This window comes from Rhipicephalus microplus, chromosome 6 (assembly GCF_043290135.1).
Source record: "Rhipicephalus microplus isolate Deutch F79 chromosome 6, USDA_Rmic, whole genome shotgun sequence".
In the NCBI taxonomy this organism is placed as follows: Eukaryota; Metazoa; Arthropoda; class Arachnida; order Ixodida; family Ixodidae; genus Rhipicephalus; species Rhipicephalus microplus.
In genome coordinates this window covers 191976750-192003156 of record NC_134705.1, presented here as the reverse complement: position 1 = coordinate 192003156, position 26407 = coordinate 191976750, and the positions used below count along the sequence as shown (strand labels likewise).

Sequence of the window (26407 nt, the reverse complement as noted above, 5' to 3'; positions counted from 1 at the left end):
GTTCCGATGGAACTCGATTCTACGGTCGCTCACTTGTATACGCCAAACCCCGTGCCGTCATTTGCCTGAGCGCAGTGACCGGTTCACTTCGGCACGACGCCTCGATTCGACGCGACTTTGCCGGGGTCGTCGTGCGAACGCACAGCATTTACATCCTGCATAGCGCCATCGTCGCTCGTGCATCATCCTGCATCGCCAGCCCGCCATGTAATGCCAGCCTCGCTTCCTCTGCAGTGGCCATTATAACGCGCCGGGCACTGTAGGCGCTGCCGTGTATAATTGCGCTCATTACAAAGATCCTCCTTCGAAACGCCCGCATGCGCCGATCTACAGTGCCGGTTTTTTGCGAACGCCTCCAGGGATGCCTTGATAGAGATTGTATAAATGCGTACGAAATGTATAATAAATGAGGTTCGATCGATTGATAAGGGTTCGCTGCATTGAAAAGAGGAGGCGAAAGAGAGGACCCGTCGTCAGAACCGGAATCGAACTGAGAGGGTGAGTGGAGTTGGCTGTAAAAACAACGCCCGGCGGTGGTGTTCGAGGTGTTCTTATACTAATGGACGGATGGATGGATGGATGGATGGATGTGGCTGTACCCTTTAGATCGGGCGGCAGCTAACGCCACCTAGCCGTAAAACTTAGTGAACTAACCGATAAGAGCCGATAAGAGCGCCACCTCGCGGGAACTGGCGGAGAGCAAGGATTGCAGGAATGCCAACGCTTTTGAAAATGTGCTCGCATATCACTGACCGTCCTGTATCGTTTCACGTCTGTTCTAGCACCGAGGTGTATTAGATAAAAACTCGCAGAGTATACGCTCGTGCATAGGACGAATGGAAGGCGAAAGCTTTCGTTTCTCTGCTTCAGCAGATTGCGTTGACAAATCAGCGTGGTAGTAGTCTATTAAACAGGCTATGCATGCCCGCTGTTATTTTTTTTTCGTGCGTCTACTTTTCTTGTCGCTTTTCTTCCCTCTCCCCTTAGTGCAGGGTAGCAAACTGGGCGCTACAATCCTGGTTGACCTACCTGCCTTTCTATACTTATTCTCTCTCTCTCTTTCACACACCTCCTTCCTTTTAAATCCTTCACACAACGTGGTTTTTCACTTGTTCCATGCAATATCGGAGTCGTTGCAAGCATTCTTCTCCTCTTTGGGTGCACGTTAAAGAACCCCAGGTGGTCTAAATTTCCGGAGCCCTCCACTACGGCGTCTCTTATAATCAAATGGTGGTTTTGGGACGCTAAACCCTACAAATCAATCAATCAAGCATTCTTCTCCTCCCCCGCTTTCGTTCCCATTCCTGGATCGCGCACCGCCTCTGATCTAGCGGCGACGTCGTGCGATGATGTTGTCGTGTGACGTCACAGCGACGTCGTGATGACGACCGACTATTATCTGTCACGTCATCATGAAATTACGCGATGTCGCAGATCATTCCCCGAGTTTCTGCAATCGTTGCTTGTGATGTTCATCTCGCACGACTATATACGCACTTTATTTACGTACGGACCTACTGGAAGGCCGAGGAACGCCCGAAGAGGGAGGAACGCCAACAGGCCGAAAATACAAAACAAACGCAAGCTCGGGTCGCGCGTGTGCACCAACGCTATGGCTTGCCGTTTCTTGCTGCTTCGTCGTCGTTCGCATAGTTCCCTACAAAATAAATTATTCCCCCGAGTGCTGTCGTCGTTGCTTGTCATGTTCGTGTCGCATGTCTGTACGAATGAATTACTCTCTGTTTTCTAGTGCTTTTTTGCGTGATATTTTCCATTGCTTAATGCCATGCTATACTTTTTTTGTTTCTTTTGTGCTCTTTGCGCATGACTGTCCGTCGTCTTGCTGTTCTGCCAGCTGTAACGGGGCTCACGTCAAGCTGTTGGTATCTCGGCAGCCTGCTCGAAATTTTATCCCCGTACTCCTCCTGTCTAAAGAATATATGAAAATCGCTTTACTGATTGACTAATCACAGTGTGACGTCATCGCACGATCATTTTTTTATTCTTTATATTACTCGCGTCGACGCCGACGACGTTCGCATTTGACGAGGCATCTAGGGTTTTCGCTTTAATGAAAAAATAAAGCGTCATGTCTGTATAAATGGGCATATGTTTCGCGGTGAACCAGACTATCCGCGTGATTGTTGATTCATTGGTCGATCGATTGAAATGACGTTATTGAATGTGGTTGTTGCACCTAGAAGCTCCCCGTCGAAGGTTGAACGCATCCTTCTACGCACTGGTGTCGTCAATAGAGAGTTTTAGTACTGCGGAATGGTGCTACGTACGCATCACGCAAGCGCCTTGCGTTACGTGGCGTCCTTTGCCACTAATCGGCTTTTAGTACGCCGTAGTACCCGCGTATACGTAACGAGCGAGAAGCGTGTTGCGCCATCTGGTAGATCAAAATAGAAGCACGTGTTGTTCACAGCCAATGTGAGCCAATCCAAGTGTTATAGCCAGATTATGGCCATATTTTAGGCCACAGAGCCGGTCGGTGCTTGCTTGCCTTCGATGCCGCCATTTTGCAAAACGAAGTCTCGCGCTGTCGCGAACTTGTTCGAGAGCGGCGCGATCAGCTCATACGTACGCACGCACGCATCTCATGCGTGCGTACGTAGCGGCTGCGTACGTAACGCGATACGCGCGCGTTGCGGTCTGCGCATGCGCACTACGCAGAACGTGGCGTCCTTACGTACGCAACGCTGCCACGTATGCCGCGTACGCAGTACTAAAACTCTCTAATGCTTCGACGCGCGTATTCTTTGAGAACGCATTGCCGGACCGTTACATCTTGAGCGGAGCCTCTGTAAACACGTTGCGACTCACATTGCCGGCTGCAGCATCATATGGGAACTCGGACCGTGGAGATGTCTGTTTATGCACGTATCGCGGGGCACCTGTGGCGGAGATGTTTACCACATTCGATGTCTTCGACTGTATATATACACTCCGAGCTGACGCCGGGCCGTATAAATACCCGGTAGTATTTACATTAGGACGGGCGTTAAGCGCACTTGTATATACGCCGTGTCTCCGTTTGTGAATAACATTGCCACCGGGACTTTTAAGTGGACCGAACTATATAGGACATTGAGAGTTCTTAGGCAGAGCGAAAGGGAAGACGCGGAGATCGTATTTTGGAAGAACGCGCCGACTGATCATCTTGTGCTGGTATTACACTTGCATCCATCGTTAGTCGGCGACATCATTCTATTGTCAAGAGTTACTGTATATACAGTAACTCTATCTCTAGTAACTTGTAAGCTCTCTCTATCGTAAGATTACGCAGAAAAAAAACCTTGCAAACTGATCGTGATTGTCACCGGAGTCTTCGCAGTGTCAAACTCGTGTTTGACAGTACTTGACGTTATCAATTGTCTTGGCGTTTCCATGAATAGTCGAGTTTTCGTGGCGTGAGCTACGCACTGAGCAGCGTCTCGTGTCTTTCGCTGAGCAGTATACTGCGCGTGCGCAAGGAACTGTGACGTCACACGGCGCACAGCTGGCGCGCCGGGGGTCCGGAAGCTTGTGGAGTCACGTGTTGCTATGGGCCGGCGCTTAAATCGCGTGAGCTGGCTTGCTAGTCTGTCTTTCTGCTCTTCCGTCCGTCTGTCTCTCTCTCTCTCCGTCCGCCCGTCCGTCCGTCCGTCCGTCCGTCCATCCATCCTTCTGTCCGTCCGTCTGTCTGTCTGTCTGCCCTTCCGTCTGTCTGTCTCTCCGTCCGTCCATCCGTCTGTCCGTTTGTCTGTCTGTCTCCATTCGTCTGTCTGTCCGTCCGTTCGCCCAGCGGTAAGCATGATAAGCTAGTTTCAAACAACCATAGAAAGCTAAGAATAATCGGCTTACACGTAGCTCACGATATATGTATACATGCTGGCATAGCTGAGATAAGCCACTGCTAATCTTTTTTTTTTATTATTCTTTTCAGAATGATCTTAGAAAACGCACTGTTATGCGTGAGTGTGCCCTGGAAAATAATCACGGCGTGTCTGAAAGCTATCTTCGTTTACCTTGCCGCAATCTCGACGCAGTGTGAGCGTCTCGTCACGTTATCGCGTGGGATATCGGGAAGTTTCCACGGCTGCTCCCCAAATTGCATGGGGAATATCTTCAATGCTTCCTGACGTGGCTCCGTTGGTGACACGCAAGCGGCTATTTCGTATGTTTAGTCACCTGACGTCATCACAACTATAGCCGTATATACTGGTGCGGGAAGTCACCAGAACTGACACTGTATGTAGCCTGACTTCATGCTGTTGTGTTACTTAATGCCAATATGTAGGCGCGCCGGGCGAAAATCGAATCTAATGTCAACACAAGATACCGTTTACTGAGCTTATAGAACTTGGCCAGAACCGCCTAAGATATTTATATGGCGCACTGAACTGCGTTTCGAAAATTGATCACTATATACTCTGTTCAAGTTGCGCGCTGGCGTAAAAGGCTCACACTTTGTTGACGCGTTTTTTTTTCCTTGACTGGGAGGTCACACATCGGACGCTGTGCGAGCGTTCTCGCCGTGTGTATGCATTGTATACATCATAGGGTACTGCGCCCAGAGCCGTCTAAGATATTTATATGGCGGACTGAACTGCGGTTCGAAAATTGATCACTATACTCTTTTCAAGTTGCGCACTGGCGTAAAAGGCTCACACTTTGTTGACACGTTTTTTTTTCTCGACTGGGAGCTCACACATCGGACGCTTTGCGAGCGTTCTCGCCGTGTGTATACGCATCTACATCATAGGGTACTGCGCCCATCGCTCGAAGACGACAAACGCAACGGCAGGAAGGCTTGACGTCGATTGAACGCCTATACGTCGATAGATACACCACCGGCCCGGTTTATTTCCTCGAACCGTGCAGCGTTGTAAGCCAATCCGGAAACGCGCTGCACGTGCTGACGTATAAATAATCGAGCGGCGAGTTTTTGTGTGTACGTTCCCTGGTAGTTGCGCAAGTATATTTTGCGAGCGTTGCGAAAAACCGGCATGGCGCCCCCGTCCGTTCATAAACTGGCACGACCTGCAGCGTGTTATAGCCCTTTCGATGATCGTCACTGCCGGTGTTTGCAATCCCGTTTCCTGTGTGGCTTGCGTGCGCATCTGTTATGGCAGTGCGTGCGTATGGTAAGCAAGCTTCGGACGGAAGAGCGATTCAACACCGTAGTGGGTTCAGTTATATACAACAGGGGAAGGGGGATGGAGGGTCTGCGCTACATGAATTGACTCCAGTTGGTGCGTGTGTGTGTGTGTGTGTGTGTGTGTGTGTGTGTGTGTGTGTGTGTGTGCGTGTGTGTGTGTGTGTGTGTGCGTGCGTTCACACATGTGTTTGAGGGAATGTGTGCGTGTGTATGTATATGCCTGCTTGCGTGACACAATCCCATGCAAAAGACACTGAAATAAACCAGGGAAACTTCGACGGGGGCGAAAATGCAATAGGCCTGTGTGCTCACATTTGGATGGACGTTGAAGAACCCCACGCAGTCAACATTTCCGGAGCCCTCCATTAAGGCGCCTCTCATAATCATATGGCGGTTTTGGGACGTTAAACCCCCCCCCCCCCCATATCAATCAATCAACCAGGGAAACCTAACGTGATTCTTCCACTCGGCAAATAACAGAGCATGTATGTATATCTTTCCTTTCAGTGACTTTCTTTTACTTTTTGAACAGTTTTTTTTATTTTGTGAACAATATTTCGAAATGTATCCCCTATTCATATGTATCAAATTGGCTTAAGCCCGTCATACCTCCAGAACTCGTTTTTTTTGTTACATTAAGCTTACTTTATTTTTGTGCACGCACATACATTCGCTCGCTCACTCACTCATTCACCCCACTCACTCCGCTCATTCACCCGCTCGCTCCGCTCACTCACCCCACTCACTCCGCTCATTCACCCGCTCACTCCGCTCATTCACCCGCTCACTCCGCTCATTCACCCGCTCACTCCGCTTACTCACTCACCCCACTCGCTCATTCACTCCTCTCACTCAATCCACTCATTCACTCCACTCACTCATTTACTCTCTCACAAGTTCCTTCCAATGTTGTTTATCCAGCCAGCTAGTCAGGAGCGGTATACCTTTTGCTCCATCCCATATCACCGCAAGGTGAGGCATCCCATTAACCCACTGGCGGGGGATCCCGCCCTATGACCTCGCGGTGGCCGCGATCGACAGCCGTTTTGTTCTCGCGTTTTTTCTCGCACGCTCGTTGTGTATAGCGTACACTTGCGGTGCTTGAACGTAGCCATTATACGCTCGCAGCTACGGAACACGAGAGGCGCTCGTGTGCAACGCTCTCTATCGGCTGTCGATTAGCTATTCGGCCTCGTGCCGCACGCGCGATAAACCGTGTCGTGTACACCTGATGCGGCGGCATTTCGCCTCCGAGGGCGAATCGTGCGTGCGCCAGCTTGTATAAGGCTATCGCGGTATTATACATCCGCTCTAATGGTGTTGTCTGACTGCTTCCATTGAATGGGTAAAGCGGGGGCTCGATTTCGCTGGCGGCGCTAATGTCCCGTAGTTTCTTCCTTTCTTTCTTTCTTTCTTTCTTTCTTTCCTTCTTTCTTTCTTTCTTTGTTTGTTTCTTTACTTCTTTATTTCTTTTCTTTCTTTCTTTACTTCTTTTCCTTCTTCCTTTCTTTCTTTTCTTTTCTTTCTTTCTTTCTTTACTTCTTCCTTTCTTTCTTTCTTTACTTCTTCCTTTCCTTCTTTCTTTCCTTCTTTCTTTCTTTCCTTCTTTCTTTAGCTCTCGTCGTCACAGTCTACGACTTCGCGTGCTTGAATCGTGCTCGCTTCTTGCACCCGAGCCGCATTAAAGGGGCCCACGGAACGGTCACACAAGAATTTGCTTTGTGGCTTACACCGAAAAAAAAAAGTGGGTGGTCTATTGTGGCCGTATACATATTTTAAAATAATGCATTTCCGAAGATGTTTCGGCACGAAATAAGCCCCAGAGGCCGCTGGCTATAAACCCCACCCGCCCACCGTTGGCAACCGCTATCTTGCCGTGTTTTGTGTGACGTCATGGGCGTGCGCGGTGCGGCAGCCGCCACCTTGTACCGAAGTTCCAGCCTCCGCCGTGTCGTTTTAATTTCAATGCCAAGCTGAAAAAAAGCTGAAATCGCTCGATTGGCACGTGCAGCTGACCGTGGAACAAAATCTGCCCTCCTGAATGCAGACGCTTGCACATGGCCAAGCAGCTTGTGACGTCATGGTTCGCGAGTGTACCAGCGTTGTTATTCGGTCGTTCCAGCGACGTGGGCGGCGCCACGTGGCCGTGCTCCGAAGCTGTCACGCGGTGATAAAACAGCGTCGCAGTTCGGTGTCTCAGTAGTCATAAATCAATGAACGCGTCTTCACGCTCTGCGACGCTGCATGACGTAAACGCTCGCGACATCACCGTCTCGTCCGCCATTTTGACCTTCCGCTGCGCCGCCTATAGTCGCTGGAATGGTCGAATAGACCCGCGGGCCGCTCGCGTCTCAACGAGAATATTCAATTATATATTAAATGCTCGGCCAAGTACGTTAAAATTTCGCTAACCTGTTTGTGAACGCGCAAGGATTAACCTACGAAATACGGATTATGATCGAAAAATCGGATGTCATCGCCTCTTTAAGCAGCTCGATGTTTTGGGTGCTTTCGCGGATTTTCGCCGCGGAATTTTTTTTTTTTTTTGTAGGCGGGGTGACACCTGCTGTTTTCAGTATGCGCATATTCGTCGGCCTTCCTCACCTGCGAATTCATGGGTAAGTTCAGCGCACATCGAAAAAAAAAAACAAAACAAAACGTATAGCACGATCTGAAAAATCGACGGTGCAGTTTCAGCTGTGCCCATCTGCTAATTGGAAATCGCGAAATCATAGAAGCTGGACATTGCACCGTGCTGGAAGCAGACCAATGTTCTCTTTGAAAGAGTGTACTGCCTGGCATACATTGTGCTGTTTTTTTTCTCTGAATGGACGGTGTCACTACCAAAAAACACAAGAAAGAAGCGCCATTTAGGTGACAGCTTCTGTCTCACATTCGATGAGATCCGTCATCCGTTTCCGCGTCTACTAGCCCCACCCGGTTCCATCGTAAAAAGCCTCGAAAACCAACACTGTCGGCGCTCCTGTCAAATATACGCTTCGTCTTGTATAACGCGTCGCCCGTCGTATTTCCTGCTTTCGGGTTTATACGCCTTTCCGAGTCCGCCCCCGCTCCTCGTGATGATGCCGCCGGTTGACAGCACGAGAAGACTGAGAGGAGCTCGCCAGCTGCGGTGGTGGCTGGGGGGATAAGCGCGCTATGTTTTTGTTCCGTCTTCGTCGATCAATGCCGTATATCACGACGAGCTTCTATCGGAGCAGGAAGCTACGGCGCACTACACACACACACACACACACACACACACACATATATATATATATATATAGTGCGCTCCTCCGCATCATCTGACAGCGCGAGAGCTTCGTGTGGCGTCCGCCTCCTTCCCGTCTCGTATATTATATGCGGATGTTGCTGTGTGTACACGTTTCCGAAAGGATCACCCGGTGCCGTCGCCCTGCCTCTCTGCAGTTCTGTGCTGTGTTCGCGAAATGTTTAGGGAAACGTTCGGGACGCTTCCCGTGTTCAGCGTCCCGAGCTATTACCGTGAGCGTTCGGCACTCTTGCGTGGAACATGCATTACGGCGGGTGATTTTTAAACTCCAATTACCACCATACCACGAGGTTCTGTCTCCATTGATCGGCCAAAATTTTCAAATTCCGAAGAAACGCGTTTTTGTTCTCTGGATAAACGTGCTATGTTTTTTTTTCCGTCTTCACTGACCAGTGCTGTGTGTCACGACGAGCAGTAACGGGGTAGAAAACTGCGCTTATACTGCACACATTTATATAGTGCGCTCGGCCGCCTCCGCGTCATCATCTGACAGTGCAAGAGCTCTGCATGCCGTCCGCCTTCTTCTCGTTCCTTACACCATATTAAATGTGGATGTTCCTTTGTATACGTGCCTTCGAAAAGATGACCTGGGGCCTGCGGCACGCCGCATGTACTTCCGTACAGTGTTCGCAAAAGGAGTAGGAAGCCTTTGGGGTGCTTCCTATATCAAGCCAATGCTTCCTTGACTAGATGCCCGCCGCGTTGCTCGATTTCTCTTTGCAGTGGCGGTTCGATTCAGTTCTCCACAAAACTGTGAGGTGGCGCTCGTTGCCTTACCGACTTCCGGCAGCAGTGGAAATGTGGTGCGTCGGCTAGTATGATGCTCCTAGCACTTCCGAGACGGTAACAAGTGATGGCAATTTCTGAGGTAGCATCTCGTGATCTCTGTTGCAGGCGTTCGCCGCACGTGGCGCTCGTTGCCTTTCCACTGAGAAAAAAGAGGGAGAGGGTGTGGAACCGGGCTCCGGGCCACGCGGTAGACATCTAGTAAAAGAGGCATTAATCAAGCTTCCGATTAACAGTGAAGCGTTCGGGACGCTTGATACCGGAAGCGTCCGGAACGCTCCCTGTATATATTATACAATCATTAGCAGACTCTTCTACTACAGTTACCACTATACAACGAGCCTAAAACATTCCCAAAGTCCGAGGAAGCACGCGTTGTTCTTTAGATGCGCAAAGTCGGTAAAACCATTAGCGCGTGCGCAGTCGTTGCGTTTATAACGACATATCTTGTTCGTCGTGATGTACGTGCAAGTCATTTGAAATCAAAGGGACGGGAGCATGGGCACAATTTGGATTTTTTAAAATTCAACTTCAGCTATGTAATCGTTATTCGAACCGTCATTTAGGTGTTCTTGTTTGCACTTCACAATGAATACGTACTATTCCCATTGGTCTGCGCTGAAATAACATTTCTTCACTTCTTTTATTTTGGGGTATATATTATTGCACGATGCTTTATGTTCAGGTTTCAGAGCGCATGCTGAAAGACCCTCTGCGTCGAACAGATTGTCTTTTTTCCTTTGCACTTAATTTTTCCAGTGACTGTTGTAATGCAAATTAGAACATATGTACTCGCTATTGAGAGGACATATTGTCTTTTGCTAATGCACAAGAATGACAGATTAGGTTCGAAGTTATGAAATACATATGATATTTTTTGAGCGTGAATCATGTCATCTTACCTTACGTGTATCTTTTTAAATCGGCTGAGTGAATTAATTCAGTGTTTTTGGGCCTCGTTAATCCGAGGCCGCGACGTACCGTACTGAGAAATAATTCGTGCGGAATCCCAAGGTGGTGGTGGTGACAACACATTTAAAATAAAGACCAACGTACGTTTGTGGCGTTACGTTTCTTCAAAAGAACCTCTATGTCTGAATCTCGTCTGCCCGTCGTCTGTTTCATGTGCCGCCCTCGAATCAGCAGACGACGCCAGACGCTTACGTTTGCGGATAAAAAGGGCGTGGCACGCCGGTGTGTATACATGTACCCGCTGGACTCTCCGATTGGCTTACTCGAAGTCGGCGGTGCACGGGATATAGTTTCCATATACGCTGCCGCTCGTTTCCGCGACGCCGGCAGCAACTTAATGTATGGAGGCACAGCTGGTTAGGGTAGTCTGTCGACGCTTTTTTTTCCTTTTCTATTCTTCTCGCTCAGCTGTTTGGTGCACTAGGTTCACCTGCTTCCTTCTGCCAGACTGCGTATTTACTGGCGCTCTGTTCTGCCGTGAATGTACTTAATGTACGTGCTTATGTGTGTGCGTGTAGCACCGCATGCACGTCGTCTGCTCGCCGGAAACATCTGCCTGATCGTGCGCGTGTTTGTTACGCAGAAGCGGCGACGGCACAGACGGCCTGTCTCCTCCTCCTGCAGCGAGTCGTGAGCGATGTTTCTTTTGTTCACAGCACGCGTGTCGAATAACGTTGGAGGGCTCTCGGCTGTGCATACGCAGTATATACAATAAGCGTATTCATACTTGCAAGACGGGACACGATGGCTGGGTAAGATGGATAAGACGTTGCCATCGCTGGAGTGTTTGCAGCGACTTTTCGAGCCTCTCAGAAGCGTGTCACGTTGTTTTGTACAGCAAAAGGAAAAGTGTATATACAGGCAGTTGTGCCCTGACAAAGGATAGTGTGCGCATTGTTGCAAATAATGTGCACATCAAGCGTTTAATTTGTTATGTGATTGGTCAGACTTCTGACGTGTCGAAAGATCTTGCGCAATCTAATGTGCTGTGGCACTTAGAGCTTGCGCGTGTTGTTGCTAACGTATTTCCAACCCTGGAAACGTATTGCTGACGTGTTGTTGGCAACGTATAGCGAAATTACGAAGCTTTCAATGTTGCGTTATGTATAGCTTTTGTGGATAGTTCAACTTACGGCGTGTCAACGAAAGCTAAGCGATGTGTGGTTGTTGGTTTGTCGTCATGGGATAACTTACAGCGCTGGAAAAAATGCAATGGTGTCTATACGCCTCGCCAGATATGGAACCATCCATTTCCGGTTCTAACTGCACGGCGACGGTTTGACGTTGTGCGTGACTTTTCCTGCTGGGGTCACGTGATCTTGTGCAGCTGAGATTTAAGTCTCCCTAATCTTCGCGAGATTCTATTATCGAGATCACAGTTTCGTAACGAGGCACTGTGCCCCGCCGCGGTGGTCTAGTGGCTAAGGTACTCGGCTGCTGACCCGCAGGGCGCGGGTTCGAATCCCGGCTGCGGCGGCTGCATTTCCGATGGAGGCGGAAATGCTGTAGGCCCGTGTACTCAGATTTGCGTGCACGTTAAAGAACCCCAGGTGGTCTAAATTTCCGGAGCCCTCCACTACGGCGTCTCTCATAATCATATAGTGGTTTTGGAACGTTAAACCCCACCCATCAATCAATCAATCGTAACGAGGCACTGTATGTAAATCGGGCGCTGCACGGAGCTGCAACTCGTGACGCTCATGCCGGCATAGCGCATGGATTTGCCTGCACGAGCGGCTGGTTAGCGATCACAGCGCCACAGTTTCCGCCTCTAGTAAATATTCGGAAGCTCTCTGGTCAAGAGCACCCGAGTGAACGCGCCCTTCGCAGCGTGCCGTATCTTATCAGTGCACGCAACTATTGCTCTCAAGCTGCGTGCGATGCGCTTTTTGAGATAAGCGCGTGAGGTCTTCGTGCATTGACTGACGCATGCGCCGTTGCGGGGGTATACACATATTTCGCTGCATGGAGTGGCCGCACTATAGAGTTAACTGTCTCGCGCAGTCTGCTCACTGCATATGGCATAGAGTTTCTCAAAATTAACTAGAGGGCACCCTGGCGCTGCGATCGTTCAGCGACCATGGGAATGATTGGGTAGTACACACATTTGCCTAGTCTTCGTACTTGCGGGCGGCGAATCGTATACTCGCGGCTTCCGTTTATTGCTGTGTTTCAGTTTTGTTTTGAAAGAAACATTGAACCCTTTTGAACTTCGTGATCCGATTTGGAAAAGTAAGTCTAAAAGAATAATATGGTGAAGTGCAGCCACTGAACAATATATAATACTTGTTTCGTGAGAAAACAGCTCCAAGCCACACGAACACACACGGAGCCAAAGGCAGGCCGGAAGTACTAATATTAGACAGACGTGTGTACTACCCAATCATTCCCATGCTCGCTGAAGCGCCGTGCGTTGTAGCTCCCATAGACACTAGCGCCAGAGTTCCCTCTAGTAAGTATTGTGGGAAACTCTATGCTGCACGGTGCAGGCTCACTGACTGCCATTCATGGCTGCAGCGCCGCAATATCCGGCGCGTCCTTGTGCGGCGGCTTCCGGGTGTGTTATGCGTGCACGGATGCCGAGAGAGGATTGAATTACCGCGCACGCCAACCCCCCCCCCCCCCCGGGGGGGGGGGGGAGGTCGTTTCCTGCATACTCTCGGCAGGCATGCATGTTATTACTGGGTAAGCAAAGCTGGTTTTTCAGACGATGAGCTCACGTCGGTCGCGCAGCGCTAATGAGATGCAACAGGTATGAAATAATGAAAAACCTATACAGACGACGAAGCCGAAAGGACGGTACGGATGACGTTATTTGTAGTCTTTTTGACTGTATTGTGCTGATTACGATGTAAACTTGAAGATGTTTCAGGTCTCGTTTGGATCGTTTCAAATTCTCTTTTTTTTTCCGCGTGTGGTGGAAGTTTGGAACAAGCTTGATGGTGCATTGCGTATAGACTGAACACTGTAGAGTTCGGGAAAAATTTTACGTGTTAGTGACATAAGTTTGTGCGCACTATTGTTTGTTTCTGTGCTTTCGTTGATTTTTCTGTACCCGCTCCTGCAATGTCCCAGGCATGGGACAGCTGTATTTGTAAATAAATAAATAAATAAATAAATAAATAAATAAATAAATAAATATGTTGAAGCGGATAAAAAAAAACGAATGCCGTCGCTGTTCCACACTCGCCGTCATGACTTGGAGCGGCTCTCACTATGTAACACACGCAGGTTTACGTGCACGTATACGTACCTCATAAGCCCCGCCGCGGTGGTCTATAGTGGCTAAGGTACTCGGCTGCTGACCCGCAGGTCGCGGGATCGAATCACGGCTGCGGCGGCTGCATTTCCGATGGAGGCGGAAATGTTGTAGGCCCGTGTGCTCAGATTTGGGTGCACGTTAAAGAACCCCAGGTGGTCGAAATCTCCGGAGCCCTCCGCTACGGCGTCTCTCATAATCATATGGTGGTTTTGGGACGTTAAACCCCACATATCAATCAATCAATTACGTACCTCATAAAGTGAACGCGGGGACGACTGCCGCCTTACCTCGGTTGGTAGAGCATCGGACGCGTTATTCGAAGGTCGCAGGTTCGGCATCTGCCGGTGGCAAGTTGCCTTTTCTTCGGTTGTATTTTTTTTCTCGCATTTAATACAGTAATACAGTATACAGCTAATAATACAACAAATAGCGTCTCCTGTACCTTTCTTGGCCTCATTGTTTGTGGGACTGCGTTTAAAGTCTTGTCTATAGTTAAGGAAAAAAAAAAGCACTCAAATTCTTTTTTTTTTAGTTCAATAACGAAGTCGGAATCGATTACGCCATTTGTTGGGACTGTACGTTACAAGTCTGCGTACGCTGCAGTGCTAGTGCGTTAGGGAAGTGCGCGTGCCCATTAGTCAGCGGATCATTGGAATAACTGGTTCTAAGTGAGAAAGGAAAAGAAAAGTGAGCGCCGTAACTGTCTGCATCACGGTGCGACACTTCAACAGTAGCTCACAAGGGATGGGGGTGAGGAGGGATTAATAGAATAGGATTAAAGGTATGTATAGAGAGAAAGACCCGCTAAGGCAGCGAGCGAGGACATATCGAGGGGATAGGAGAGATAGGAAAGACGGAAACACGGTCACAGGAGTCCGAGGACCGGGCACAACTTGCGAGAGTTCTTGTCGGCGTCAGGAGGTGGCGTAGAGCAAGTCCAGTCAGTCAGAGCTACACTGTCGTCGTAGGTCGGCGTCAGGAGATGACGTAGGGCCAGCCCAGTCGGCCAGAGCTACGCTGACGTCGGAGATCGCGAAGGCACAACCGGTCGGCACGGAATCCAGCGAGCGAGTCCTGGATCATTGCATGGAATGTTTTGGAATAGCGTACGCAGTATTAGCGTTCGATTAGGTAAGATACGCTATTTCCGAAAGGTGACGTTTGCTATGCCCAAGAGCATATAGCGTATGACGTCTGTGCAGTTGGCGACAAACGCTAACGCGAACGTTTGCGTACCCTATTCTAAAAGCTGGCTATTGGTTCGCGCAGTGGTATATAGCGTTTGCGCTCCGTGTATAAGTATACAGTGGCTATATGGTGCTTCGCCGCTAACTACGAGCGTGCGGGTTCGACTTCTGTCCGTCCGCACTCGATGTATAGGCGAGCTTCAATGAACGCCCTGGTTATATGTAGCGTGACTCAACGCAAATCACGACACACATGAAACGACGTGGAAGCGCTATAACTTGTTTGATGCAAAGCAACTTTTGCACGTTCGTCAGGGTCGTTGGCTTGTCGATATTAACCGCTACCATGTAAACATTGGCCAATGGTCGATACCACTAATCGATGATCGCAAACCTGTTGTATTAGCGCTTGCTTGGCACCTACAGCCTGTCTTACTAAGTGCTGACCTCTATTTTTCGCAGTTTGCGGCATATTAGTGGTCAGCGTAATTAACCGCTGACCCTATAGCCTGCCCTATTACCGCTTACCTGTCGTCTTTTCTTATACGGGTCTCGCTAATGCACGCTGCACGTATACGAAAACGACAACACACCCGAACAGCAACCCGCTAACTTTTCGTGTTTATGTTTCGTGTTTATGGTGAAAGCTTACTACGCCGGAGTAAACCACAACAGGACGGGCCGGATAAACATGACGTTGGTCTGGCTCGCAAAACCATGTAATTAAGTTAACGTGACCCACGGGAACGTCTTTCTACATTGTGTTGCATATACGCTGTGTAAACAGAACTCGGGTTTTTTTTGTTTTTTTTTTTTCGGGCAGGATGCGATAAGCCAGTCCTCTTGGCAGCATCGGTGGCGCGCCGCGCTAATGAGATGCAACAGGTACGCCAATCCACGTAGGCGCGCTGCACGCGTTTAACTTTGGTACCAACGTTTCCAAAGTTGAAGCGGGTGGGGCCTCTGTCGTGAAATATAGTCCGGCATTGTTGTCGTTCAAACAGAGAGCGTTTTCTTTGATTGATTGATAGTGGGGTTTAACGTCCCAAAACCGCCATATGATTACGAGAGACGCCGTATAGTGCAGGGCTCCGAAAATTTCGACCACCTGGGGTTCAACGTTTTTCTCTTCCTCCTTCCTCTTATGAGTGGCGTGGGAACTTAATTTTTACCACTTTTCTTTTTTGCTTCGTTTTTTCCCCTTTTTTTTTCCCACTTCATCTGTCCCTCTCTACATCTCTTCATGAGCCCCAATGCGAACATTGCAAGGAACCTTTGACTGTCAGTCATGTTGTAAGAACATCTACAGTTGTCCAAAAAATAAAAAAATAAACACGATGATAATAACGAATCCTACAATACGCAAACACCTCTACACCCGATGTTATTGCTATCAGGGAATGTAATCATTCCCATAGAGAAAGTTTGTTGGTTTCTAGAGACAACATTTATTTTAAACAAACTATAAACAAAATTTTGTTTTTACGCTATTCAGCATACCGTCTCATAAAAATCGCCTATAGCGTCCGGGCGCGTATCATAGCCATTGCTGCTTTTGCAACATAACTAACTCCCTTTGCACATTCTTTCAGAAGTCTATACCCTTCGTTTCTGTCGCCTAGCTCTCGATTCATATATGCATTTTCTCATTTATAAACGGGTTCTGGCACTATTTTTTCAAAGCGAGTTTGTTCTGCCGCACAGACCTCTTGTATACAGAGACGGCTTTGAGCATGTGTGAGGCTCAGCAGATGTTGATATTTGCTGATATTTGCTGATTTGTTGATTTTATTTTGATATTAAGTCAATTTTCCCGCGGCGCACTTAATGGTCGACATCGACGCCAGCTTGACGTGAGGCTACAGCACTGGTTCTGGTGACGTCACGTAGCGGTATGACTTGGTTGTGATGGCGTCGGATACCAAAACCTCCATAACAAAAAATTGGCTGTCTTGTGCGTCACCTGAACATTCGAAATTGCCACTTCTGCGTCACCAATATGCCGCCAGGGTGTAGAGTGTCCGTCCAAACGTTGCGTCATCACTTGACGAGGAGCTCACAGCGTGTTGACGAGGTAAAGTAGGAACCGAAACTAGTTGAAAAAGACGTGCTGCAATTAATTTCCCGGGGTCCATTGATACTTAGCAGTGCATTTTCTAGGTTTTTGATGGCTTGGCCTTTCGTTTGACGCTGTAGATAACGACAATTCCTAACTTCGGTCTCCGTGTCTGCCCCATTAAGGCTAAAGCCTTATATGGCTCATGAAACACGAAATGCGCGCGTCGGTGTCAACATGAGACACGCAAAAAGTCGTCACGCGATCACGCCACCACACGACGCCTCGGATAGACAATTTCGTCTTACGTCACTTGATGACGTAATCACGTGACGTCGCCGCTTAGTCACGCGCGAACCGATCTCAGAGGCAGTTGAAGAACACGCTATAGGTGCAGAAAGTTCCGTGGGGGATCAATGAAATCGACTGAAGAATTGGAAATGGCTGTCGGGCTTCGAGTCATTGTGTAGGCATATCAAGAAGAAGAAGTCCAAGAGAACTGTGTGCGAAGTGCACCCTTATCATGAAAGTTGTGATATCAGTTCAAACCATAGTCGTGAAGGGAAGGCGTTTACTTGTTTGTAGAGGTGGTAAATGGGCCCATGAAAGTACTGTCGTGGCCTGGTGTGGTCATAAACTCCCCGCATGTGCATATATGTGCATGTGCATACATATATACTCACACATACAAACGCAAGCATGAGCATGCAATAAGTATAGTTTAGCACCTCCCTCCCCCTTTCCCTGGTAAGCATTCCAGGTTACGTTCTTGCATGAAAGAAATAATAAAAAAAATGACAGTGCACTACATGTGCACGTCAGCTGGCGTACTTAACTAATCAAGGAAAGTGAACGTGTCAGCTGGAACGGAAAGACTTTAGCTTTAGCGAAGAAAAGAAAAAGGACGCACATGTAGCAAGTTTGGAACGAATTCCTTGTGGTCGCTGTTTAAATCGTCTGCCTCTTCTTTGGCGATTCGTCTGCTTCTTGGCCGACCTTGCAGAGCAGACGATCCGGCTCCGCTCGTCGGCGCGAAGCGCCTTGGGTGCCCGAGATAAGGTTGCGGTCTTCCGGTTTGTGCTTCCGGGCTTTTGTCACCGCCGGTGACGGCGGGCTTCCGGAAACAAAAACAAAACAAAAAAGAAACTGGCGCGTAACCACAGCCACGCCCGCTCCATCATGAAATAGCAAGCGCCCCCCTTTCAGTTCTTTCATGACTGCCTGTCTGTCACTGGATTCATTCACTGCAGCCCCTTTTCGTTTGGGCCCGTTATTCGCGGTAAACGTCAGCGGGCCATAGCATCCCACCCCTGGGTCAGAAGTAAACAAATCCTTAACACGGTACAAGTCTCTCAACCCACCGTGGTCTTGTGGTTGTAACTTAGAAGTGTGGCAGCTAGGGCTAGTTGGTATGGCATGACGACAGTTATAGCGCGAGAACGAAACGACGACACAGTCTTTCGTGTCCTTCTGGTCTCTGTGTCGTCGTTTTGTTCTCGCGCTATAACTATCATCTTGTGGTTGTGCTGCGAGTGCTTACCCGAACGTCATGGCATCGAATCCCGGTCGCCGTATTTTCGATGGAGGCGAAAGTGCTCTAGGCCCGTGTGCTTAGATTTGGGCGCACGTTTAAAAAAACCACAGGGGGTCGAAACTTCCGGAGCCCTCCACTACGGCGTCTCTCATAATCGTATCATGGTTTCGGGACGTTAAACCCAAACAATTATTATTATTAAAGGCTGTTGTATTGCGCCGTCAAGTTTCAGTGGCGACCCAATTTCATCATCTTCATCATCAGCATCATCATCAGCTGATACTTTTCGGTACTCCTATTTCCCACAAACAATAGATGATTGGAATAAACTAACCGAAGCATTTCCTCAACGCCCTTGACCATTTGTGTAAATACTCTTCTTCCATGACTTCCTTGAATTGTATTATCACCTTGTTGTTCAATTGTTACTTTTTTTAAAAGTCATAACCCCTCTGTCTTATATGCGAAGAAATTGTGTAAAAAACGCTTTGCAACCTTGTTTCATTCTGTTATTGAGTGTGTTTCATGTATGCTCACCGTGCTTGGAATTTTTGTCCGCAGTATGCTATAAATAAAATAAAATAACGTCCACTGCAGGACAAGGGCCTCTCCCATGTTCCGCCAGCCAACCCGGTCCTGTGCTTGCTGCTGCTACTTTTATACCCGCAAATTTCCTAATCTCATCTGCCCCCCTAACTTTCTGTCTCCCCCTAACCCACTTGCCTTCCCAGGGAATCAAGTTAGTTACCCTTAACGACCAGTAATTATCCTTCCTACGCGCTACGTGCCCGGCTCATGTCCATTTCTTCTTCTTGGTTTCAGATATGATATCCTTAACCCCGCTTTGTTCTCCGACTCACTCTGCTCTCCTCTCTTGAGGTTACACCTGTGAGCCTCCAGGTTTCTGCTCCGTAAAGAAGTACCGGCAAGATGCAGCTGTTATATACCTTCGTCTCTAGGGTTAGCGGTAGATAGTAGTAGCGGTAGTAGTGGTACACAGTATAGTGGTAGTAATAGTGGTAGATAGTAATCCACCACTAAGTCTCTACGACCGCAATATTAGCTTTTCATACCTGCCAACTCTCCAGATTTCCCCGTAAAATGTACGAATTTCTATCGCGTTTACGATTTTACGAATTTTGCCTGAAGTTTTATGAAAAATATTTTATTTTCGATAAAAAAATAAATAAAATTGGTAAAATTGCGTGGCCTCTGCGATTGGCTATGGCGCATTGCCGTAGCTAGTCGCGGAGGCCACAAAAGCGGCGCTGTGCTATATTCCGCCGTCAAGAGAGAACAATATGTATTTGTGTTATCATCATCTGTATCTTTGGCTGGGGTCTTCGTCATATCGTGTAACTACCAGCGTTGTCCATCAATACCCGGTAACTTCCTAAACAGATAAACGGTTAAGAAGTCTCCGAACAAACCTTAAAATGTCCCGCAAGCAATGCTACAGCTGATCCCGTAATGCAGTAAACGCATCCATATAGCTGTTCTCCTATAGAAGGTGCTCTGATCTTTTGGTGACTCGTTCGCCTACTCATAAGTGTGCCGTTGTTGCCGATCGGATGAGAGGCTGCGACCATAGAGTTTCCCAAAGTTAACTAGAGGACACTCTGGCGCTGCGATCGTTCAGCGACCATGGGAATGATGGGTAGTATACACATTTGCCTAGTCTTCGTACTTGCGGGCGGCGAATCGTACTTGCGGCTTCGTTTATTACTGGTTACGCTTTTGTTTTGAAAGAAAGAACGAACCATTTTGAACTTAGTAACTTGATTCAAAATGGTAAGCCTAAAAGAATAAGGTTGTGAAGCGCAAACGGTGAACATTTGCTAATTTATGTTTTCATGAAAAAAACAGCTTCAAGACACACGAATACACACGGAGCCAGAAGCAGGCTAGAAGTACAAATATTAGACAAATGTGTGTACTACCCATCATTCCCATGCTCGCTGAAGCGCCGTGTGTTGCAGCATCCATAGACACTAGCGCCAGAGTTCCCTCTAGTAAGTATTGTGGGAAACTCTACGGCTGCGACGACCGGATTGTGTTTGCGTTGTTTTCTGTTTTAGTATCCTCTCTCTCCTTCCTCCGCTGTTCGTCCCGGTTCTCCGCGATGCGCCAGGTGGTCGTCCTTGACGGCCGCTTGACCGCTTCCGGAACCGGCTTCGCGTTCGCCCCGCTGAGCCACTTCGGTGAGGAGGACGCTTGTGCGGCAGGTAGCGCCACCGCGCGTCCGGCGTCTGCACTTACAGGATAGCATGGAGCGTTCGTTTCGGTACGCGCGTTGACTGAGGAAGCCGCTAGAGGGAACGCGGGCGCTGCTGTCGCTCGTACGCCACGAAATTTGCTCAAAGGAAGCAATGATTTCGCGAATTTGATCGCGTTGCCCTTTTCGCGAAACGATAAGATGATGGCAAGCCTGGAAATGTGTGCGCACGCACGGACGCACACACACACGCACGCACACAGAGAAAGAGGGAGGGAAATAATCAATATAGAAAAAAAGAAAGGCTTGGGGTAACGTTACATTCGAACTAATCGCTACAGGTAGTCGTTAAAAATTACTTTTGAATTTGTCGAGCATTTCAGCTATCGGGCGCGTGACAAGTGTCTCAGCAAGATAAAAGCTCCATTACTCTGACATGGTAAAAAAATCGCCGGAGTTTGCTTATAAGTGTGCGGTGTTAAATGAGCGTTGATAATCACACACTTTAAAGTGACGCAGGTAGTCTTTTCAAGATCATGCGTCGTTGGTTTCTATTTTAGTGATGCGTGCTTGTGCTGTAGATTGATCGATCCCCTGCTTTTCACCCCCGCGCATAATCTGTTTGCGCAATTGGCAACAATTATGCAAAGGCCATCGCGCTTCGCGTGGTAATAAAGACTGCTTCGACAGTCTTTGTCTGGCGAACTGTTATCTGGACAAAAAAGGAGCGTCTTCGGGACATCGTCGGTTTGCCCTCATTCGAGTTTTCGCGCGCGGAGAAGCAGCGCCGCGCCGTATTTCTCGAAGGACGCGTCGTGTTTCGCGCGGTTCGTTTATGATCGATAGATGGCGCCACTGTTCTTGTCGCTCTTGTGGGAAAGCCAAGCGAACGAGAGATCATGTTTTTTATTATTATTATTATTATTGAATGCGAACATATGCATGCACCTGCGTGTGGTATTTGGGCATCAGCCTGTGCGAAGCCTTTCGTTTAAGAGACAGCGTTGGAAACGGAAACAGGCCGAAGGTAGAAGTTGGAGACGGTTGGAATACTTTTGCGGAAACACATAGAGAGGAAGGACCAATGAACAAGCAAAGCACCGTAAAATTTGTAAAATTAAGCTATATAGGTTTTTAAGTTGCTTTTTTTTACGAAGAATAGCTTGATTGAGTTAGGCAATGCATTTAACTGAATTGAAAAAAAAAAAAGTCGTACCGGACGTACGTGTCGCTGCCTCGTAGCGTCCATCTATACATTGTTTCCAGTCACCGTTATTTGTTTTCGCTTTTTTCTTCTTCTTGATGTTGTTTTTGCGCGGGTCATATATAGCTTCGTAACAGCACACCAGAGGGAAATGTGGTGTCAACTGTAGCTTAAGGTTCCTGTATCCGCTTTACTACTGATGTCGTGGTATCCGGTCCGTTTCGGAGGCGGCACTTTCGATGCAGGCGGAATCGCTTGAGGTACGTGTGCTTAGATTTGAGCGCACGTTTAAAGCGAGACTAAAGTTAAACAACGAATCTGTTTAGATTGATGAATTTCACTCTGAGAACTCGGATGTAGGTAATTTCACCAACATAGGTTTATCAGTATACTAATACTATAGAGAAGGATGTAAGGTCAAAGTCTTGTTTTCAAATTTTGCGCCGAAATATTGACGCGTATAACGTCAAAGATTTCAAAGTGTGTGTTTCGTATTTTCGTGGCATTGGCCCTACAAAATTTTCCAAAACCTGATATGTGAAGCCTGTGGTCCCCTCAAGAAAGCGACGTGCTTAATTGTAGGCGATGATGAACTACGCAGGAGCTGGTACACACCATCAGAGTAATGACGTCATGGCGTTTGGCGCGGAAACTTTATGGTGGCGTCGCCCCTGACATTTTATCTTTGACTGTTTTCTCACCCAAGTGTCTTATCGCAAAAAAATGGAAGTATTGATATCGTTAAACAGTAGGTAAATAATCGAAAAAAAAATGTCTTTCTCTGAAGCGTTCTTTTTAGGAACACCAGATCGTCGGAATTTCCAGAGCCCTCTTCTACGGCGTTCCATATAATGATATCGTGGTTTAGGAAGTTATATTCTAAGACAATTTCTTCATAATAAAGCAATGAGGAAAGCTTCATTGGTTGCTCGATGCGAGTATTATTTCTCGATGCAGAGCCGCCGATGACTTCAATCCTTATGATTACGGCTCATGGACATTAGTTGAGGATGTAAATAAAGTTGAACGTCTTCTGGCCACAGTATTTGGTAGGTTTACGATATTTGGGGCTACAGGATTTGCAACTATGCCCCGCCGCGGTGGTCTAGTGGGTGAGGTACACGGCTGCTGACCCGCAGGTCGTGGGATCGAATCTCTGCAGTGACGGCTGCATTTTCGATGAGGGTGAAAATGCTGTAGGCCCGTGTGCTCAGATTTGGGTGCACGTTGAAGAACCCCGAGTGGTCGAAATTTGTGGAGCCCTCCACTACGGCGTCTCTCATAATCATACGGTGGTTTTGGGGCGTTAAACCCCACATATCAGTCAACTCAGGATTCGCAACGATAGTGGTGCGAAGCATCGCCTGTATGCATCGTGTAGCATCCTGTGACACTGTGCAGTGTTTGAGTTTGTTTGATAGCAACGACACGTGACCTGCAGCATGGTTATCTGCAAACTCGTTTGGTGGTGTCATGCAACTGCTCTTGTTGAGTCTGAGCCCGTAGAACAAAGCAGGTGACGCGGTAATAGTTACCTTATTTACTCAGTTCTAACGCGAGGGTTGGTTTTCATTGCGTTCAGAAAGGAAACAAAAAAAAAACAAATAAAAGAAATGTTCGCGGTACTGCATTTCTTACTTAGGGGAGCGCGTATTAGGTTAGGAAAAGAACGCACCATGGGAAAGACGCTCCATATCGGATCACGTTGAAGCACTGAACCGTTTAGACAGCTTGAACTTGCTCATTTCGGCGCTTCGGGTTGAAATATCTGGAAAAAAAAGTCACATGACACTCCAGTAAATACGATACACAACACACAAGTGAACTGATATATGGCACAGGACAGGTATGTTGCTTTTGTTGAAGCCAAGGGTCTGCCACACATGCTTTTATTTGTAGTTGTTGTTTGCCAGTGTCGAGGGACTCTCTTGTTTCTCTTGCAAATACTGCCGGTCGAGCATTTCCGGTTTTCCAAATACGTTTACAGAAAAAAAAAACTGTAGAAAGAAAACCGTAACGAAAGTGTTGGTTCTGGTTCAAGTTAACTCTTATCGGATAATATGATGGTGAAACATGTTTACTCAAGGGCCAAATAATAGTCAGGATGGATAATTAAAAGTAATGGAAATAATTCATTGACAGAGCCGACGGTTTGCTTGTGTCCAATCGCGATTGTTGCGTCGCCTGGCGGAGCAAATGTGAACCACGTGTTTCCTTCTGCGTGGCCTCCGACACCCGCTTCGGCGCCCCCACGGGTTTGACGCGAGTTGGTTGCTGCTCTGCGACGTCTGAACACGCTAGAGTCTCCTTTTAATTCCCCTACCTCTTCCCTCTTTGTGCCGGATCAACAATAAAGTTGTTTCACTCGCTCAACCTAAAGAATGCACCAGGACCCACGAACGCGGACGTGTGTGAATGTGATGTAATGTCTGCGAGAATAATCAGTGAATGAGTTGCAAGTACCGCTTATTCTCGCTCATTGCCAGCCGTTTATAGTGCTGGATGATTGTCGCCTCTTGTCGGTTATAATCTATATTCGCCGTAATTAACATAACATTGTGTAATTCATGCTGTGTCTAGTCATTCATTTGTATGCTATTTTTGTCCGGATACTCTGATTGCAGTGAACCAGTAATCTTGTCACGCCGTCTGCGCTATCCGCCGTATCGGATGAGGTAGATGATGAGAAAAATCTTCGCATTTTTTCGTTTTGTTTTTGCCGAAGAAGAGTTGCCACAGAAAGATTGGCGGAAAGCTAAGAAAATTTCACCTTGAATGAATGCTAATGGTGGTAGTATTACAACTTGCGCGGCGTTCTCATCCTGCGTGTTATAATATCCGATGCTTGAGCCCCTGTCGTCTGCTTATACTTACAAGGTTAGTGCCTTCTGCAGTTAACCTTTCTAAACCGACACCGCCGTCTGCTAAGTGAGGAGCTTGTGCCTTCTGCAGTAACCTCTTTAAACCGACACATGTGGTCTGTCAAGTAATCGGCCAGTGCCTTCTGCAGTTACTTCTGTGCCGCTCTCGGTCTCCCGGGAGTCGTCTGCGCGGACGAATCGCGAAAGCAGACTCGATTTGCGTCATGAACCCTTGAGGGACCGCGATTTTCTGCAACGTGCGCGGGCCACGGTTTCCTAAGCTCTGACGGAGCGAGCGCCCAAGGAAAGCCTCCAAGTGCCGCGGAGCCGAGAGGGAGGGTTTTGAAGTTATTTCTGGTTCCCACGTGCGACGCGCGGCATTGCAGAGCTTGCATTTCGTTCGCCCGCCCGCCGGGGTTCGTTCGGTTCGCTCCCGTGGCCCTGAGCGACCGAACGAACCGTTTGTGCGTTTCAGCGTTCTCGTAGTTTCCCGCCTGTTGGTTGTTTTTCTCTCTCTCTTTAATGCGCCACGTGCGGTGACAGACGGTCCGCAGTGGCGGCTGCGGCGGGCCCTGCTGCTGGCGACGTCACGCGCGACGTCCGCGTGACGTAGCGTTGACGTCACCTCCCGTAGTCGATCGCGGCTGGTCGAAGAATAGCACACGCCCTGCGCTCCGCGCTCGGGTCTGACTGTTCTTTGAAGGGAAGGCGGGGGTCTTTGTTGTTTTTTTGCTCGATGGGGGTCGCTGGCGGTGTTGCCGGGGGCTGAACGAAGTGCGCGTTTTAACGCTATTCGGTGGATTGCGGAAAAAAGAGGGGCGGAAGCGAGTGTTACCGTTTCGGATGTGGTTGCTTCGTCGGTGCCGAAAAGTGGTCCGGGCGGGGCTGGTTGTGTGGTGTGAAGGTTTCGTCAACAGCGACGCTTCGTCGTTTGATGCGACTGCGGGACTCGCCGCAACAGGGGCGTCGTAGTCGTCGTCCCGCTGAGGTCGCTTTCCTGCAAAACTCCGGCGCGTCGCGGGAAACCACATGAAGACACAGCGTCTACCGACCGCTACGAGATAATCAAGTCGGCGTTGACGACCACTAACTGCGTATCTGAAGTTTTTGTCGATCGATGATGACCTTTCGTGGTGTTGCGCCAAATTGAAAAAAAAAAAAGAAGTGTAGCCGACGGGAAAAGAAGACATCGTATGACCTTGTCATCTCCTCAACTTTGCCCGTGATAGAAGAGTTGCCGCTTTGTGTGCGTGTTACGGCGTATAAAGGTGCCTTTCGGATTGGCTGTCGGCGACTGGTCGGAAGCTCGACTGCACCGTCGCCTTAGTGTTTGGCTGTGAATTTTTGCGAGAGTGCCGAGGCAGGAGCAGTGACGTGATGACGGCCGTTCTGTCAGCTCTGGGCGACGTTGGCGGCGCTGCCATCGGCGTGGCCGGCGTTGGTAAGACCGAATTGTGTTTATGGGCACGTTTGTAGTTAGTGCGGAGGAAGTGGCGAGTGTGTAGCGTGTAGCAACTGATGATACCGCTCGCATTAGTCTCGCGCGCCTTTTCATCGGCTGTTGTCTTAGCGCTTCGTCTTTCGCCTATCCTTGCTTCTTCATATGTAAATAGCCATTTCACATATCTATACATAGATAAACACCATCTATATTTTTCTAACATTTCTATTTCTTTTTGTGTCTTGAAATTTCAGCTGCTCGATCGAGACAGTTACAGCGACCATATTTACAGGTTCATTTCGAAACGTAGAACCCGGCAACAATGCAAAAAAAAGAAAGCAAAGAAAAGAAAGTGTTGTTGATTTTAGAGGTTGCTGTTTGACAGCTTTAGCGGGTCTCTGCTACCTTTATCTACTTTATGTTGTACCTATAGTGCTGATCCAGTATTTTC

At 48.3% G+C, this 26407-nt stretch overlaps 1 protein-coding gene across 2 annotated transcripts in view; it reads left to right on the top strand.

The window, feature by feature from the left end:
- The window catches only part of LOC119166728 (protein numb), a 132533-nt gene that overhangs the window by 21828 nt on the left and 84298 nt on the right, over window positions 1-26407 (top strand). The window contains exon 1 of one of the 2 annotated variants that reach the window (XM_037418055.2): window positions 25187-25956. The exons of the other annotated variant lie outside the window; for it this stretch is intronic. Coding sequence (XP_037273952.2) covers window positions 25893-25956 — 64 coding nt within the window. The 5' untranslated portion in view covers window positions 25187-25892. Of the gene's footprint in view, window positions 1-25186; window positions 25957-26407 lie in introns of those variants that run through there. 2 annotated transcript variants of the gene reach the window in all.